This window comes from Colletotrichum spaethianum (genome assembly GCF_022836535.1).
Source record: "Colletotrichum spaethianum MAFF 239500 DNA, contig08, whole genome shotgun sequence".
Taxonomy (NCBI): Eukaryota; Fungi; Ascomycota; class Sordariomycetes; order Glomerellales; family Glomerellaceae; genus Colletotrichum; species Colletotrichum spaethianum.
In genome coordinates this window covers 1,485,274-1,500,946 of record NW_026054778.1, presented here as the reverse complement: position 1 = coordinate 1,500,946, position 15,673 = coordinate 1,485,274, and the positions used below count along the sequence as shown (strand labels likewise).

General features: G+C 54.9%; 2 protein-coding genes across 2 annotated transcripts; one reads left to right on the top strand and one right to left on the bottom strand.

Moving 5' to 3' along the window:
- Positions 1-5,784: 5,784 nt before the first annotated feature.
- ColSpa_04240 (uncharacterized protein) lies at positions 5,785-6,042 on the top strand (the record flags this gene model as incomplete). Its single annotated transcript, XM_049270452.1, has 1 exon — positions 5,785-6,042. One exon carries the CDS (start codon positions 5,785-5,787, stop codon positions 6,040-6,042), a length of 258 nt encoding a protein of 85 aa, XP_049126409.1.
- A 1,437-nt stretch (positions 6,043-7,479) lies between these two features.
- Positions 7,480-8,449, bottom strand: ColSpa_04239 (carbonic anhydrase; the record flags this gene model as incomplete). Its single annotated transcript, XM_049270451.1, has 2 exons — positions 7,480-7,868; positions 7,969-8,449. 2 exons carry the CDS (start codon positions 8,447-8,449, stop codon positions 7,480-7,482), a joined length of 870 nt encoding a protein of 289 aa, XP_049126408.1.
- Between the last annotated feature and the right edge of the window lie 7,224 nt (positions 8,450-15,673).

The window sequence follows — 15,673 nt, the reverse complement described above, 5'->3', positions numbered from 1 at the left end:
TTGGTGGGCACCTTTGGCGGCGGCGGCGGGCGACTGGTAGCTGTTCCAGAACTCTCTTCTTACGATTGGCAGGATCAGGGAAGTCAGCCGGACTCTTTCGAACATGCTCGACGATAGCAGAGAAGTATTCTCGTCGGTTGGACTGGTCCTCGTCAACAAAGCTGCTCGTCAATGGTTGTTATGGGGTACTTACATGCTTCGGCCGCTCAATCTGCAGCCGGTTTTTGCGAGAAAAGGCGAACAATTCTCGCACAAGCTCCGGGGCAAGATCCTCCCCTGCCTCATACTCTGCCGTTGCAAGCACCAAAATGGGGTCCGTAGGCGGAATGGACTTGAGCATGGCCTTGAAGGTGATGAAAGGCAGTGTGTCCTTCATGGCGGCATACCAAGAATCGATGCTGGGGATATAGATGACGCTAGGCTTGTGCCTCTTGACTTCAGTGAAGAGGCTGACAATAACCTGTTCCATAGGCTGCAAAAGGTTAGCTGAAGCAGTGGCAGTTGGTTGAGTCCCGACTTACCCGTCCATCGCCAAGCAAGTTAGGGAGACCAAAGTTCTGAACCTGCACACCTTCAAAATAATGCAGCAGAGCAGACGACAAGTAACTTTGGCCCATGCCCGAGAAGCCATGGATCAAAAAGCGCGGACGGAAGATGCGAGAACGCTCAAACTCTTGGTGCAGAGCCTCGCGTCCGAAACCCTGGTCCTCGTCGTCGAATTGCTCGTACATGGCTTCTTCCAGCGCAGTCAGCTTCTTCTTGCGAGGAAGCACCTCGTCCAAGGCCTTCTTGATCGACCCGAACTGGTCCCGCAGCAGCGGCTCAATGCCTTTAGGCAAGGGAGCTGCGCCAGTGCCTGCAGACCTCTCTGACGAGGGAACCATTTTCTTAATGGACAGCATAAAGTCTGTCGCATGGATGCTGATGTTGTCCGCATTGACAATTAGCTTGTCTTTTGATGAGTAAACCTGCGGGTATGTCCTCTGGATAGCGTTGAGAGCAGCTTCTGTGCAAAGGGCTCGAAGATCAGCACCGCCGTAGCCCTTGGTATTCTCGGCAAGTTGCTGCTTGAACGGCTCTGAGAGCCCCAGTCCTTCGTGTGGATCTCGAGGATTGACTTTCGACCGGCCACATCAGGAAGTGGGAAGTAAAACTCGCGGTCAAATCTGCCAGGTCTCCTTAGGGCCGGATCAATGTTGTCTGGACGATTGGTGGCACCAATAACAATGACCTGCCCGCGACCGTCCATACCGTCCATCAAGGCCAGGAGTGTTGACACAATGGAGGCATGAATCTGCTCCTGCTTGCTGGAGCGTACAGGCGCCAGTCCGTCGATTTCATCAAAGAAAATGATGCTCGGCTGTGTCCTTCTGGCCTCTTCGAAAAGCAGACGCAGCTGCTTCTCGGCTTCACCAACCCATTTGCTCAGAGCATCAGCGCCCTTCCTCATGTAGAACGTGATTTTGCGACCGCCAATGCCGACAGAGTTAGCGAGGGCTCGAGCAAGAAGAGTTTTACCGGTACCGGGTGGGCCGTGGAAAAGAACACCTCGAGGCGGCGTGACATGGAACTTCTGGAAGAGCTCCGGATAAAGAAGGGGAAGCTGTACCATCTCCTTCAACTGGTCAATGTGACCTTGGAGACCGCCAACGTGGTTGAAGTCAACAGTCAAATCGACGCCAAGGGGGTCAGCATCTGCCAGAGCCTTCTGGTTTTTGATCTTGCCAACGTTCGGAGTAGCACCAACGCCCGTGTCCCCGCCCAAAGGCTGTGCGAGACCCGGAAGAAGCCCAGCTGGAGCGGCAGCTGAAGTGGGTGTCATGCCGACGTTGCCAGCTGCGCCCGAGCGCTGGCCCATCTCGTCGTCACTGCTGTCAGAATCAACGCCTCCTGCAGCACCTGTACCCCAAGGTCCAGTGAGAAGCGACCCGGCACCGCCGCCTCCTCCAAAGGGACCAAAAGTTGTGTTCAAAGCACGATCCCATGCTTGAGTTGCGCCCCCGCGACCTCCGCGACGACGTGCAGGAGTCGGGGCGGGATCTTCGCCGTCGTCCTCTTCAATGTTAACGGCAGAAAGAGGCGGCATGAAATAGTTCATCGGCTTTGCGGCAGCTCTGCGTCGCTTCGAAACAGTTTCCTGATAGATGATCGCGGGTGAAGGTCGTCGAGTACGACGCGAGCGCGAGTCTTGCCGAAGTTCGTGGAGCTCCTCGGCCAGTTCGTCCTGATCTAGCTCGACTTCCTCGCCTGACTCGGCGCCTCGGCGCGAGCTCCGGGTGGATCGACCCTTGGGCTTGGCGGCCCTACCGCGCGGAGCCGGGCTGTCGAAATCACCGTCATCACCGTCGCCGGAATCCTTTTTGGGCGAATCCGACATATGAGCCTCCTCTTCTGCCGATTCTTCGCCGGGCTCGAAATCACTACTCGGCTCTTGAATGGATTTTGACTTTCGAAGCCCGTTTCGGCGAGTGAGGCGTCGTTTAGGACCATCGTCTTCGCCATCGCCTTCGGCCTCGGCCTCGGCGTCCGGCTCAGCGGCCCCAGCTGCAGAATCACTTCCTCTTTTGGCTCGAGTTCGCCGTGTGATTGGACCCTCATCTTCGTCATCGTCATCGTCCGCATCCATGTCGCCTTTCACTTGCTCGGTCGATTCTTTGACATCCTCCATTTCGATATCCTTGGCCTCAGCAACAGCTTCGTCAACGTCGCCAGCGAGCTCATCAACGTCAGCGTCGTCTTCACGGGGGCCGCTGCTTTCCTGAGTCGCCTCTTCGATCGTCTCAGGGCCCTTCTTGAGTCCCTTAATCGAGCGGGAAGACCGAATCCTGGCCAAGGCCTCGGGGCTCTTAGATCGCGAGGCAGGGCGCGCATGTTTGCCGGAGTTAGACAACTCGACATGCTCTTCACCGAGTTCTTCGGTGCGAGCACGAGTTGATCGCCTGGTGACCGTTGCAGCAGGAGCAGGTGTCGAGGCAGTCTTGGGCACCTTGAGCTTGATCATTAAGCTGTCCTTCTTCTTGGGCTTTGGTAAATCCTCAGAGAGCACATCGTCTGATTCTTCGACAATGTCAGATTCGTCGTCATCGCTCTCCTTGTAGCTGTTGTGCTTCGTCGCGGCCTTTCTTGCACGGCGACCGGCTGCATTGACAGGCGCATCCTCGTCTTCTTCCTCTTCTTCCGACACGAACGAGCCCTCGTCTTGGCTATCGGAAACATCATCATCATCATCGTCCTCGATGTCTGATCCACGATATCGGTTGTTGCGTCGCCGGCCTCCAGCGCTCCTTTGACTTTTGGGCCCGCGCGATCGCTTCTTGCTGCGAACGACGGGTGCATCGGCGCCAGGCTCAAAGTTCTCGTCATCAGAATCCGATTTGTTAGGATCGAAATCCTCAATATTGCGCTTGCGTTTCGAGGGCATCGTGCGTTTTACGGAGGTAGTATCGAGGGGTAGGCGCGGTCGGGTTAATCGCTATCGTGTCTTTTGATTGTTGTGCACGCCTGACGAGCTTCTGCTGCTTGGGTATCGCGAGCTAAGTCTGAACTCGTGATGTCAGCATCAACATGCAACAAGAACTCTATCAGAAGGTGATCAGAAGGACATCAAAACAGGGAAAATATCTCAATATTGTTCTGTATTGCAGCTACTGAAAAGTTGGGAGGAAGGCCGTACCTGTGTCTTAGCGCTCAGGGAGAATGGTGTGCAAGAACAATGGAAGCGTCAGGTATTGGTAGTGGCAAGGATACCCGCCATTGAAGTTTGAGCAATCCGGACGCAAAAAAAATATGGTCGACCTCGATGTCCGGGACGTTGGTCGCTGGCAATCTTGCACGACGAGATATGATTATGCCGCCGGCTGGTGAGAAGTTCGGTTTCGCTGAAAAATCACCATTGCGCGTTGCTGCGCGCCATTCACTTGGGTGAGGAAGGACGAGAGTCAGTCGAGTGGGTCTCACGTGCAGCGGCCACCAGCCACATATGGCCCGAGCGCCCTGCATCCTTAGGCTACGAGACTGCCAATTTGGGCCTGTCAGACCCATCTTTCCTCGATTCAATGGATCACATCGGGGGCCTCATTCGCATTGGATTTTTGCATCTTCGAACCGACATTTCTTGAGATGCGGCGTCGCAATGGGGGTTCAATCCTACACCGCTCCAGCACGGTCAGCGGTTATGTCACCCGATATTCGTCTCGACGTACCGAAAGTCTGAAGCATGTCAATCATCCTGCAAGGATTGACGGTGCTCCTCGGCGCACGAGGTTAAAAAAGTCGGGCCCCGGGTAAGTGGGCGACGAGTGTCCACCACAACTTGTCGCATCATCGCGACCACAGTACCGCTCGAAGAAGGGAGACTGGTGTTGCTCAGACGAAGTGCGACAACGGACCATCTTGTCTTATCTTGCCATAGCGAACACAAGCCAGACAGTCGAGACCGGCACATCGACCTTTCAGGGATGCAAATAATTGCGGCGCATAGACAAGCCAAACGTCGACCGATCAACGGCAATGATGTCATCTCTCGATTCCCATCATTTTCGGGCCTCAAAATGCTTTCTTTCAGCGACGGTTGTCGTTGAAGGCTCACAACGGGATTTGGTGGTCTCCAGGTTTTGACAAGTAGGTCGGCTGGAATTCCCAACCACTGCACCGGGATTTCGGTTGCGGCAGACCGGAAAATTGCCATCATCTTTTAAGATATTATCTTTACATTTCCCCAAGTTCAAACTTCACCAAACTGACCCTTTCCATCAGCCCTACGGCTCCGAATCTGGGGTAACCTGCAAGCTTAAGGTTCCGGGACGCCAAGGCCAGGAACGTGGCAGGGGAACGTGGCTGGTGCCCCTGGCTTAGTACCTATGGCGGTTCACTGTCAGCAAATTGATGCCTTGCGGCCTGAGTATCCTTGGTGTGCCCGACTCACCAGGCAGCAAGATAACGAAGCATCACGTGCAACGGCGCCGAGAGTCCGCAAACGACGCTAAACCTTCGGCGTCGTCCGAACATGCGGGACGGAAGCGACTAAACGAACGCTGCTGACGACGCTGCCTTGCCGAGTTCCCGTCTCATTCGCCGACACTGAGAGTCGCCCATGGTCACGAGATTAAATCATGCGGTTCATGCATACAAGCTCGGTGTTTCGCGTTCGTCATTGCACCGTCGAACGAATGAGGCTCTTAGACACAGGAGACCTGTGATTTCCTAATTCGGCGATTATTGACTGGCCTCAAACCCATCCCTTGCACCAGCTTTTGAGGCCGTCACGAAACGATCGGCTTAGTATGCAGATCCCCGCGTAAAATCAGCCATTGGGGCAGCACGAATGCGGAACAAGCAAAAGAAGCACACAAAAGGAGCGGCCTGCTCTAGCAGCTGCCTTACGGTGCCAACTCCACTTGCAACTTGCGTTCGCATGTGTGGTCACCGTGTCCAGCAGACCGGCCACATGTGGGTCCACCATTGACCGGCAATCCGGCCAAGTCGGCAAGCGGCCAGTCGGGGCACAGCTTTTCTAGACCACCGAGCCCCATAGCGTCGCCAACCCATGCCGACCAAGCGATTTTCAACGTGAGCCAAGAATAAGCAGCCGTGCAGCCGCATCTAGCTCTGATGAGCCCTTCAAGCATTTAAGGACGGATCCCCCCACGATCGGGATAAGTCTATCTCGCTGTTCAAGCCACCGATCATCTATAATCACTCTTGTGTCAACTTCACACACATACACACCCATCAGCTCGAATATAACAGCTCGAAACAAGCCAACAATTCCACTCAGTTCAGACGATGTCTTCTCACACTACCAACTTCGACACCCCCCGCCCTAAGAGCAGCCGCGCCTGCTCCGACGCAAGCTCCATCTCCTCAGGTTCCTTCACTACCAGAAGGGCTGTCTCGACGGACTCCCCGCGCCCTTCTAAGCGCAAGTCCTCCCACTCCCAGACGGTTAACGTCTACACCCACTGTGGCCGTCACAGCTCCCAATTTCTGTTCGGCGGTCGCTCATTCAGCGACATGGCCCGCCATATCTTTAAGCGGGACTAGGTTGTTTGCGTGTAAGTGATCTCCCAGGGAAGCAAACGTCACACGTGAAGAATGTTTCCCAGGTGGAGAACACCGTCGCCAAACATAATCGGCAATCAGGTGCCGTCCCGTTCGCCGTCACCGCAGGCGACCGGTCCGCACGCCCCGCCAAGGATCGCAGCGATTCGGGGACCCCGGTGGCCCCACAAGGCTTAAAGAAAACGGCAAGCGGCTTCCGGCGCCAAGCGGGCAGCCGCGAAACCCGTCCTTCCGTCGTCCCATTCCCATTCGCTCTGTGCAAGAACAAAACCCTGCAGAGTGAAGTGCAATGAGATGCGGAGAAGTTATGCGCGAGTCCTTCCGGCGCCAAGACACGGTACCGTTGAGGCGACGTTTGCATTTCGTTTCCAGCCTCCGTCACATCACGCAAGGCAAGACTCGGACCACAGGCCGCAACGGATATCCACTCGACGCTCCACAAGTCGTGTACAATCCACACCCAATCTTCCTACCCCTCGCGTACTGACGCCTTGGCAAGTTCACAGCAACGAGTAGATGAATGAGCTTGAATTGTGCCAAGTGAAAAAAAAAAAACCGTTGAAGATGGGGCACGACGGGGGCCACCAATCAGACGATCGCGTCGTCAACCTCTTTTCTCCCGTTCCAACTGGACCAGGGGAGCCTCTCAACCCAGCAACTACTCTTGCTCCAATTGAATCCTTCCATTGACATTCTGGGTTCGCACCGCCCGCAATGCGGAGAAGGGAATGGAACTGTACGGTCCCATGAGGGTAACATCGCTCCGGTCAACATCCGTGTTGTTTCTTTCTTTTCCTCGTAGGCAACTACTCATGAGCGTTGCTTGACGGAGAAGACGAATAACGTGATGGCGGGAACCCCGGTTCTTCGCGAAGATAACTCGGAAAGGGGCTACTCTGGGATACAGTGTTTTCTTGGCATGATGGGAAGCAATCTTGCGGTACCATGGGCCTCAGCTGTCAATAATGACAGCCAAGCCCCTGATAGTAGCAGCTTATTCAGAATAATACCAGTTACATTACAGTATCGCGCTTGTTTACCTTAAAATTTATGACTGGTTGCCTACGCTAAGTTTCTTAACTGAGCCCAGTACCCGATACGCTGTGATACGATGTAGGTGTTGTAATTCTGACTCCATATGTCTCCATCCTCTCTGTATCGGATATGACCACATATGTGCAGATCATGTACCGTCGCTCACCAACCTCTCAACTCGTCTCCCCATGTCTATGTATGCCGCCCCTCACCAACGCCAAATAAAAATAAAACGCTTCTATCTCTACAAGATCCACAAGCCAGACTACGAAAGTCCACACCCCCCGCGTGTACCCCAAGTTTCCGGCTTCTCCTCAACTGATCCTTTCGCATTCCCTACCCTTGCTGCGCCCAAGTTATCGGCTCATCTCGAGTCAGGGTACCCTATGCGGAAATTGCGTTGAGCATGACCCTTGAGTGGTCCAACAGGTTCACCCGCCCAGGGACGTTTTGTGTGTAGCGCGCGTTGAACTTCATGACCTTCTTCGCAGCGCGGTACGTGACGTCGTCGATTCGCAGCGGCTCCGCGACGACGTTCCACGCGATGCCCTCAGTGCAAGGCGGCGTCGTCAGCGAGCCGTCGTACTGGTACACGTCCGAGTGCTCCAGCACGGTCCGGAGCTCGCAGAAGCTCAGGCCTTCCGTCTCAGAGTGCGAGCCGGGTTCCTCGACCTCGTCGAGGTGCGCGAAGACGCTCTTGAGGAAGGACGAGGGAGCACTGTTGTCGACCTCAATGAGGAACCCGAGGACGGAATTGCTGGGACCCGTGGAGTCTGTGGGGAAAGAAAGCGGCGGTGTTAGCTTGCGTTTGGTCCATAACCTTGCTTTACGAATAGACAAGGTGAGAGAGTAGGCAACAGGAACAGGGCTTACTCTTCAACTGCTCCGCATCGGCCTCGAACACAAAGTGCACCTCCATGGGAAAATACTCGCTCTCGACACGATGCTCGCTCGGCGTGTGGAAGTGGAACTGTTTCAGGTGGAACTTCCTCCCGTGCCTCATCAGCGTGCCGTTCTGCGCGACCACTTCGAGCGTGCTGCCTAGGTTCTCGAACTCTGCGCCATGAGGCAGGTCCGGCACGTCGAAGCCCAGGCTTGTGCCGGGGACGAGTGTCGCCGAGGTGTCATTGAGGTTGATTGGACTCTGTTGGGTGCCCGTGGCGCACTTTGAGCTCTGGTTGCTGTGGCTGTGCCAGTTGAGGGGACCCGTGAGGTCGTTGTAACCAAAGGTTGCGACCTCGACGCCGCCTTCGTCGCGGATCGTCAGGCCGTGGCTCCGGGCATAGAGGGATGTGCGGTGGTGGCAGATGGCCGAGGCCAAGGTGGCGAAGGGGAGGAGGAGGGAGGACTTCATGGTTGGTTTTGGTGTAAGTGAGATGAAGCAGACGAGGCCTCTAATTACAAATGGTGGGGGGTTTTGTCAAACAAAGTAGAGCTCAAGCAAACAACAAAATCTCACGAAGACCTGGAGACGGGGGGAAGGTGCCTCTTTATCCTCGTCCCTTAATCTCTGTGGAAGATCTTGTCAGATCGCGTGCCGGCACTCGCCATCGCCCGGGACAAAAACGCCCAGCGTCCAAGAGAGAAAAAGGTGGTACATCAGCGGGCGTCATCTTGCGAGGTTGGGTGTCACGACGAAAGAGGGAGATGGGGTAGATGGAGCTACCCTCCATATCTCCACAAGGTACTTTGCCGGCACGGCTTGGTTGCCTGGGGGTATGAGTTCCAGTTTTCCCTCCGCAACTCCACGAAAAAGAGGCAGGGAAATACACAAAGGAACAGAGGTCCTACGCCCCCAGGCCAAGCTGACCAGGGGTGTTTGATGACAGAGAGCCATGGGACCTGTCAGATGAAGATCCTCAAATACCCACCGGAACCAGGTATCTTTAAAGGCGCCAAGAAAGCATGATAACAACGAGGACAAGAAGACGCAGGAAGGGGGTATATCGAAGACCGGGTGCCCGTAGTTTTGTTTGTCTTGTTTGGAGGACACACCGGAGTCGCAGATTGATGACAGAAGCGAGTAAAGAAGAGGAAGAGACAATAGGAATAGGAGCGGGACACCACGCACGTAAAACCACGCAATAACCGATAAAATGGGAAGTTCTGGATCGGAGGCTTGCATGGCGGAGCAGACGCGGCGGCTGCGAAATCAAAGGCATCCCATACAGACTAGGGCTACGTCGAATAAATGGGACAGTAAGCAACCGGGCTTGGCTATCTGCCTCCCTCGCTTCGTGCTATTATTGTGCCCTTTTCAAGCGAACGCTGGGATTGTCTGACAAAGGTGCCCTCGGCGTACGATAGCTGACCCTCCATTGTACCCGTGAGAAATTGGTCCATATATGTAAGCGACTTGCAAAATACCCGTGACTCGTAAGTCTCAATTTTCGGCGAGCTGACCGTGGCGAAGGGAGCCTAGAAGACGGCGTGGATGAAAAGGATGAGCACAGCCAGCTGTAGCCAGCACAAACAAATACATAGTGCTTATCGGCCAAACGATCAACCGCGGTTCGAAGCCTCAGTAACTAGATAGTGATCACCGCGACTGTGACCGTGGATTATGTTTGCGGTCCATAGCTTTAATCGTCCCGAATCCTCGGGGGAGCCCACAATTCATTATTGGACGAACTCATATCAGGCGATGCTACGTCACTGCGACGGGCTGCCTACAGCTGGCATGTAGGTTTATAAGCCAGGAAACTTGAGACTGCTTTATATGTCTAAGCAAATCCGCACTATTTACCGGACCTGGCGACAAGATCCAACAAGTTATCGGCTTTGCTGCGGTCGGTCACCTCTCTGGTGTCTTTCTGTGGGCAACAAATGAATGTAGTAACAATATGCAAGCCATGGGCCGTGTGCCAACATGTCAGCCGCCTTGCTGCTGACCTTGCTGGAGGGGTCGCTTGTGCTCGTGCAACAGCCGATTCGAGTGCAGCGTCATACAAGACGAACGCTCGGGAGACATCCGTCGTGGCAGCCGGACCCCCGGGCAAGGGAAACACGCGACGGCAGAGCGACATGACGTTTGCCGCAGCAAGCACACTAATCCCATCCCGTTTTGACGCCCACTTTGGCAAACAGTCCAGACCACACGTCTCGCTGGACCAACTTCTCCCGACTCCAACGTTGTGCCGACAAGCCCGCTAAACACTGTTTTGTTTTAGCGAGATGCAGCTAGAGCCCTCGACCGTTGAACGCCAACCGGCTGGGCACTGGGCAATTGCGGAGCCGTCCACCCTTTCGAGCCGACGACGCCCGGGAAATTCTCGAGCCACTGCGCGGGGACGGCCAAGCTCGAGCCGGGGGAAGGGGAGGAGAGACATTCGAGGATCGCCCATCTACGATCCGTTGAGACATTTTCCCCAGCGGAAGGGTTGAGAGGTGGGCACGAGCGCTAGAGGGGTTGTTTGTTTAGGACGAGGGCTGGGTCTTGTCTTTAGACTTTCCAAGGTTAATCCAACGTCGATCGGCAACATGACAGATGCAATGGAGCAGGAGAAGACGGCTTCTCCCCTTCCAGCTCGGTTGAATGATAGGTTAGAAAGCACCTTTCGACTCTATCAACTCCATCGAGACCAGGTTCGATAGCGTGCCCGCAGGCCTTTCCCCTCTTCTTCTTGGTTATCTTCGTAGACAATCAGCCATGTTGGCGTCCGCACATGCGTCCCAGGCACCGTCATTTTGATTGTTTTTGAATTTGCCAACGCGAATCGCATGTTGTCTGCCGCACGCTCGCGAATTTAATTGAGCCAAGTCGAAGAAGAAAAGGGTCAGGGTGTTGGCGATGATGGGGCAATACGTAGAGCCATCGTCATTGCCCAGCTTTCCGCGAGGAACACGAACATCACGCCAGTAAAACCCTCCTGGGAACTAACGAAGCTGATTACCTAGACTCTAGCTCTCACTTCGACAACGAGTCTGAGCCCGAAGGCTTGTTTTCGACAGGCCAGGCTGTTTGAAGCTCTTATCCCCTGGCGATCACGGTTGCCAAGTTGGCAGCCGTGGTGTCAAATACCGATCGAGACACCTTTGCCTTTCGGAACAGAATGTTGTGGCAAAGACTCAATAGTAAAAGGCACGCTAAAACTCGCCCCCAAAATGACGATTTGACCGCTTGACGTCGAAATATCGCAAAGAAATACCACGGGCAGTTCCTCAGACGGTGTGACGCACCTCACGAATGGTGAGAGGTGTCGCGTCGCCGTGCGAGACCGGTGAGGCGAACCACTCCGGCCACGAGCATATCCTGATCTCCAAGCACCTCAGTCCAGTGAGAGAAGAAGCTCCTCAAGGCACGCGGTCTAGGCTGAAGTCGCACACAAGCATGGGTTTATAGGACGTCGACTTTGTTTGCGCGTGTCAGTGGCGTTTCGCGGGCCCTTACATTAGCCTTCGTCCCGATTGGCATCGTGGTAAATTCTTCTTCTGACGGGGTTTCCGAAAGATTCCAATGTGCGGGTGGATGTTGTGTCCCCGAAAGAACTGGATGAAATGTGAAGCAAGACTTGCTGCCTTGGGGAAGTTTTGGACCTTCATACCGCTCGGATAGTCACGACCTCGGGTCGTGTTATTGCCTTATAAAGGCTTCATGCCTTCTAGACGCGCAAAGGGTTGCTGCCGAGTCTTATCGTTCTCAAGGGACGACTTTTGAGACGGCCCTCAACCCAGGCAGGCTTTCGAGTACCGTCTCACGTAGAAGAGTTGCCGTTGGTGCGTCCATCTCGCTCCCTGGTCATAGCAGTGCAGATTAGACATATCCAATATATTCTGCCCCGCCAATGTAGTGCTTTAACAAAGTATTACGCTCTCTTACACATTGAGGGAGTTACCGCATTAGAAATCATGTCATAATCCACCGTGATATGATCCATGCCACATATGTTGGCGTTGAAAGGCGGCACCTTGCCCTCTAGAAGTCGAGGTCCGAGAGATTAGTCGCTTTAGTTGAAAACCGGATGCTGAGCTTGATATCTCGGCGGAATGCGTATAGTCTTTTCAAAGCCGAGTATAATACTCGTAGAGAGCGACTATTAGTCGCTAGGTAAGACCAGCAGCTTCCGAACCTTGCTCGGGAAGGTAGCCGTTGTTCATGTTTTACACTGTGACTTGGGGTCTTCGGCGGTTGAAGCAGATCCCCTCGACAGAGAGTACGCCATCAAATCATGAAACCTCCAGACCGTGTCGTCAGCTCGGCACTCAGACCGCACGCGTCTGGGTCGGGCCAGTGATGTCAGCAGCTAGCTCTACCCCAGCAAGCAGCTTTTGGTCACACGGTATCAAGCGAGTATACAGCACGAGGACACGGGTTCTTTGATGAGTCTCGTACAAGCAAGGCCTTAAACGGAAAGAGCCCAAAGGATATCGCCTTGGTTGGTTTTTAGGATGGGCATAACACACGGCCCTAGTCATCTGATATGTGAGCCGCGAAGCACGAGACTGTGGATGTGATGCTGGCCTGCACCCCCAGCAGAGCCTCATATTCGAGCAGCGTGGGACTAACACCGAGTCCAAGACGCGCCGTTGAGGACGACGGCTGAGCTAATATCATCCAGTAGAGCGTGCACCAAACCGTCAAGTCACTGGTCCTTTATGCTTGTCAGTAATTGAGAGCCAGGCAACTTCGACCGCCATCAGTCGCCCGCGACTTTTGCTGCAATTCTCGACCCCTTCGGCTTCCGTATCGACGACAGCACCGCTGATATCAACCGGCGTCGGACACCATCACCACCGGCCGTGCTGCCCCGCAACCTCCAGATCACTACCGAGCCTCCGGCCCCGATCGGCGGGTGGGCGGTCCCCGTACCCGGCGGTCGTGTGTACCCGCTCTTGCTTTGTCTTGTCGGGCATCCCGCACTTCTTACTACTCATCACTACAGTCACGCTCGGGACAGAAAGCGTCGCCACATCGCACAGCACTTACAAATACAAATACAAATCCAGGAGGGGCGAGCCTCATCGGAAGCCTCGCCCACCCGTCTCACACGTTCCCTTCCGCAGCCCCGTGCGACATAGTGACCCGTCCGTTGGGTTCGGTTCGGATGTGGTGACATTTGTGTTCCCCATCCGTGCCCTTCACCGCACATGGACGGGGCGGAAGTCGCCAAATGGCGGTTCCCCCTCGTCGTGGAACATTCTTCGGGGACGTAAGAAGCCGGCGGCCGACCTTTGGGCAATAGGTAGTCCATGCCGGACTCTATCCTGAAGGCAATGGCGGTTATCCCGCTCGTCATGTTGAGAGGCCCCTTGACACAGGTCACACAGCGTACGACGGGTCACTGCAGATGGTCGTGTATGGAAGTGGACCAGACCACCGTCTCGCAGCCGGCTGGAGTGTGCCGATAATCCATACCCGGTATGGGCTCGGAACGAGTGACACTGCCGGACTGTCACACTACCGGTGTGAACGGAGACCCAAGAGGCAGGCGAAGTATGTGGACACGTAAAAGGAGTTAGGCTGGTGGTGTTGGTACTACCTGCAGAGCAACGCTATAAAGTCAACATTTCGTCAAAGACTCATGCCGAGTCTGCTGTCCTTGGAAGGCCGCCTCGGTAGTGGAAGCAAGTTTGCGATGGAATTGATCATGCATTGTTTCCATCGCCTCACTCTGTACGGCTAGTCCAGTGGCCGTAAGCGGGGGTTGATAGCGAACTTTCCTAAGTCCCCATATTGTCCAGGAATGGATTCCATTCTCAAGGATCAGTAAAAGGGCCGCAAGGGCGTCTGAGTTTGGACTGGGCCATGTGCTGTTTCGAGTGGGTTCGGTCAAGTTGGATTTCCCAGAATGGCGGTCCATTGGACCGGGATATTTTGGTCTGTTTGCCATTTGAACCCTTTTAGGAGAAACGTGCCGCCTTAAGGTCTTATGCTACTGGGAAGCCGGGGAGGAGGAGGAGGCGGAGGAGGGCGCGCGGCCGCTTCGTTTCGGCCCTGATGCTCTATTGAATTTGAAATCGCATTTATTGGCAGCTCCCCATGCCACTTTTTCGGGTTTCATGGTCCAAAATCAGCGCACACTTTTGATTAATTATGTCTCGCTAATCGGCTCGCGAAGATGGTCTTTTGCCCCCGGCCTCGGCTGATTCAAGTCGTAGACGAAAGAGATGATGCGTGTGGGCAAGGAAAGGATGGTGAACAAGTGCGGGGATGCGAGTTTGGTTCCTCTCATCTCACCGCAAGTGATCTGTCATCCGGGATAGGGACGCCCTCGTCGGTAGACAGGTTTGGGGGGGATGCCCGGTCTTGGCCACGCCAGTTTCCAGGCGCCCCCTCGGGATTGCGACCATGGTGTGGAGGAGAACGAGCAAGATGGATCCTGCAAGATATCACCGATTGATTGAACCGGTCAGGGTGGACTCATCGGGAGTGGCTGCGTGCGTTAGCCGCTGCCCCTACATGGCCTATTGCCTACTCGTCGCTTGCAGCGCTCGCGTTGCGCCTCGCTGCAGATGGAACTTGCTTCGAAGCACAGCATTTTCTCTCTGGAGGGCTTTGCCTCGCAATTCGTCCGCAGTTTGTCGCACAGGGCCCGCCAGGACGGACGACGAAAGACTGACGGACTCGCCTCTGGTAAAATGATCGTCGCCCGTCATCGTGCCGCTAGGCTATCCAGGCAATGGCGTTTGTGGGTTCAAGCCGTGCGGGTGCTGGCCGACTGGGACACAACGCACGCTAGGAAACCCACAGTCTCTGATCGTGGGGCAGGCGATGTGAGATGCTGTGCAAGTTGCGCAAGTGCGTAAGTGCGTAAGCAACCGCCTTCCGAGGGTTCTCAATCCTCCATCACCTTTTGCGACCGAGGACGCGTCTCCTGATCTGGCACTGTCGTTGGTGGCTTGTTGCGCAAAGTCTGTGGAGGAGGGCGAACGGCGCCTTCCCAGATGGTGAGGCAAGTTGGTGGTGACACCTAGGGAAAACGTTGGCCAAAACGCACTATGTTCGAGCCGTGAATCATAGAGGTACTGAGGCCTGGACCTGGCCAACGCCCATTGGTGGTTGGCAGCATTTGTCGAAACAGGGCGCAAGTTCGTGAACGGGACCACCTTCCTGTTGGCTCTGAGCTCTATTGTTGACTGATGAGGGATGAAGTATCGCGCGGTCTACACGGTTAGGACCCTGAGCTTCTGGCACTTGCTTACCTCTAACTACTGCGTATACCGGATGTCGGCAGGGTCGCAGTTGGGAGCCCGGCAGCCAGCCCCAGAGTCGTTCGCAGTTGGCCGCTCCATTAAACCTCGAAGCGATCACTACCGAGTCGGTCGAGGACCAAGAAGATCACGATAGCACAGTCTCCACAGAATGCGTCTGATCTTCAGCGGCGCCGTCCAGTGGAAGACGTTTCCTCTGGCAAGGCCTGATTCTGACCTTGGAGGAGGCGACGACTTGTTCTCTTGCTCCTGCAGCCTGCAAGGTTAATCCAGACATGTACGGAGCTAAGATGGGCCGTCCGCCCTACCTTGCTATCTCCCTCACATGTCGAGAGAAAAGATTGCCCTGATTGCACCATGCATTGCGTGTATCCCAGATATCAAGTTAAGATCCAAGGACAGCTAGCTACCTACATACGGATACGCT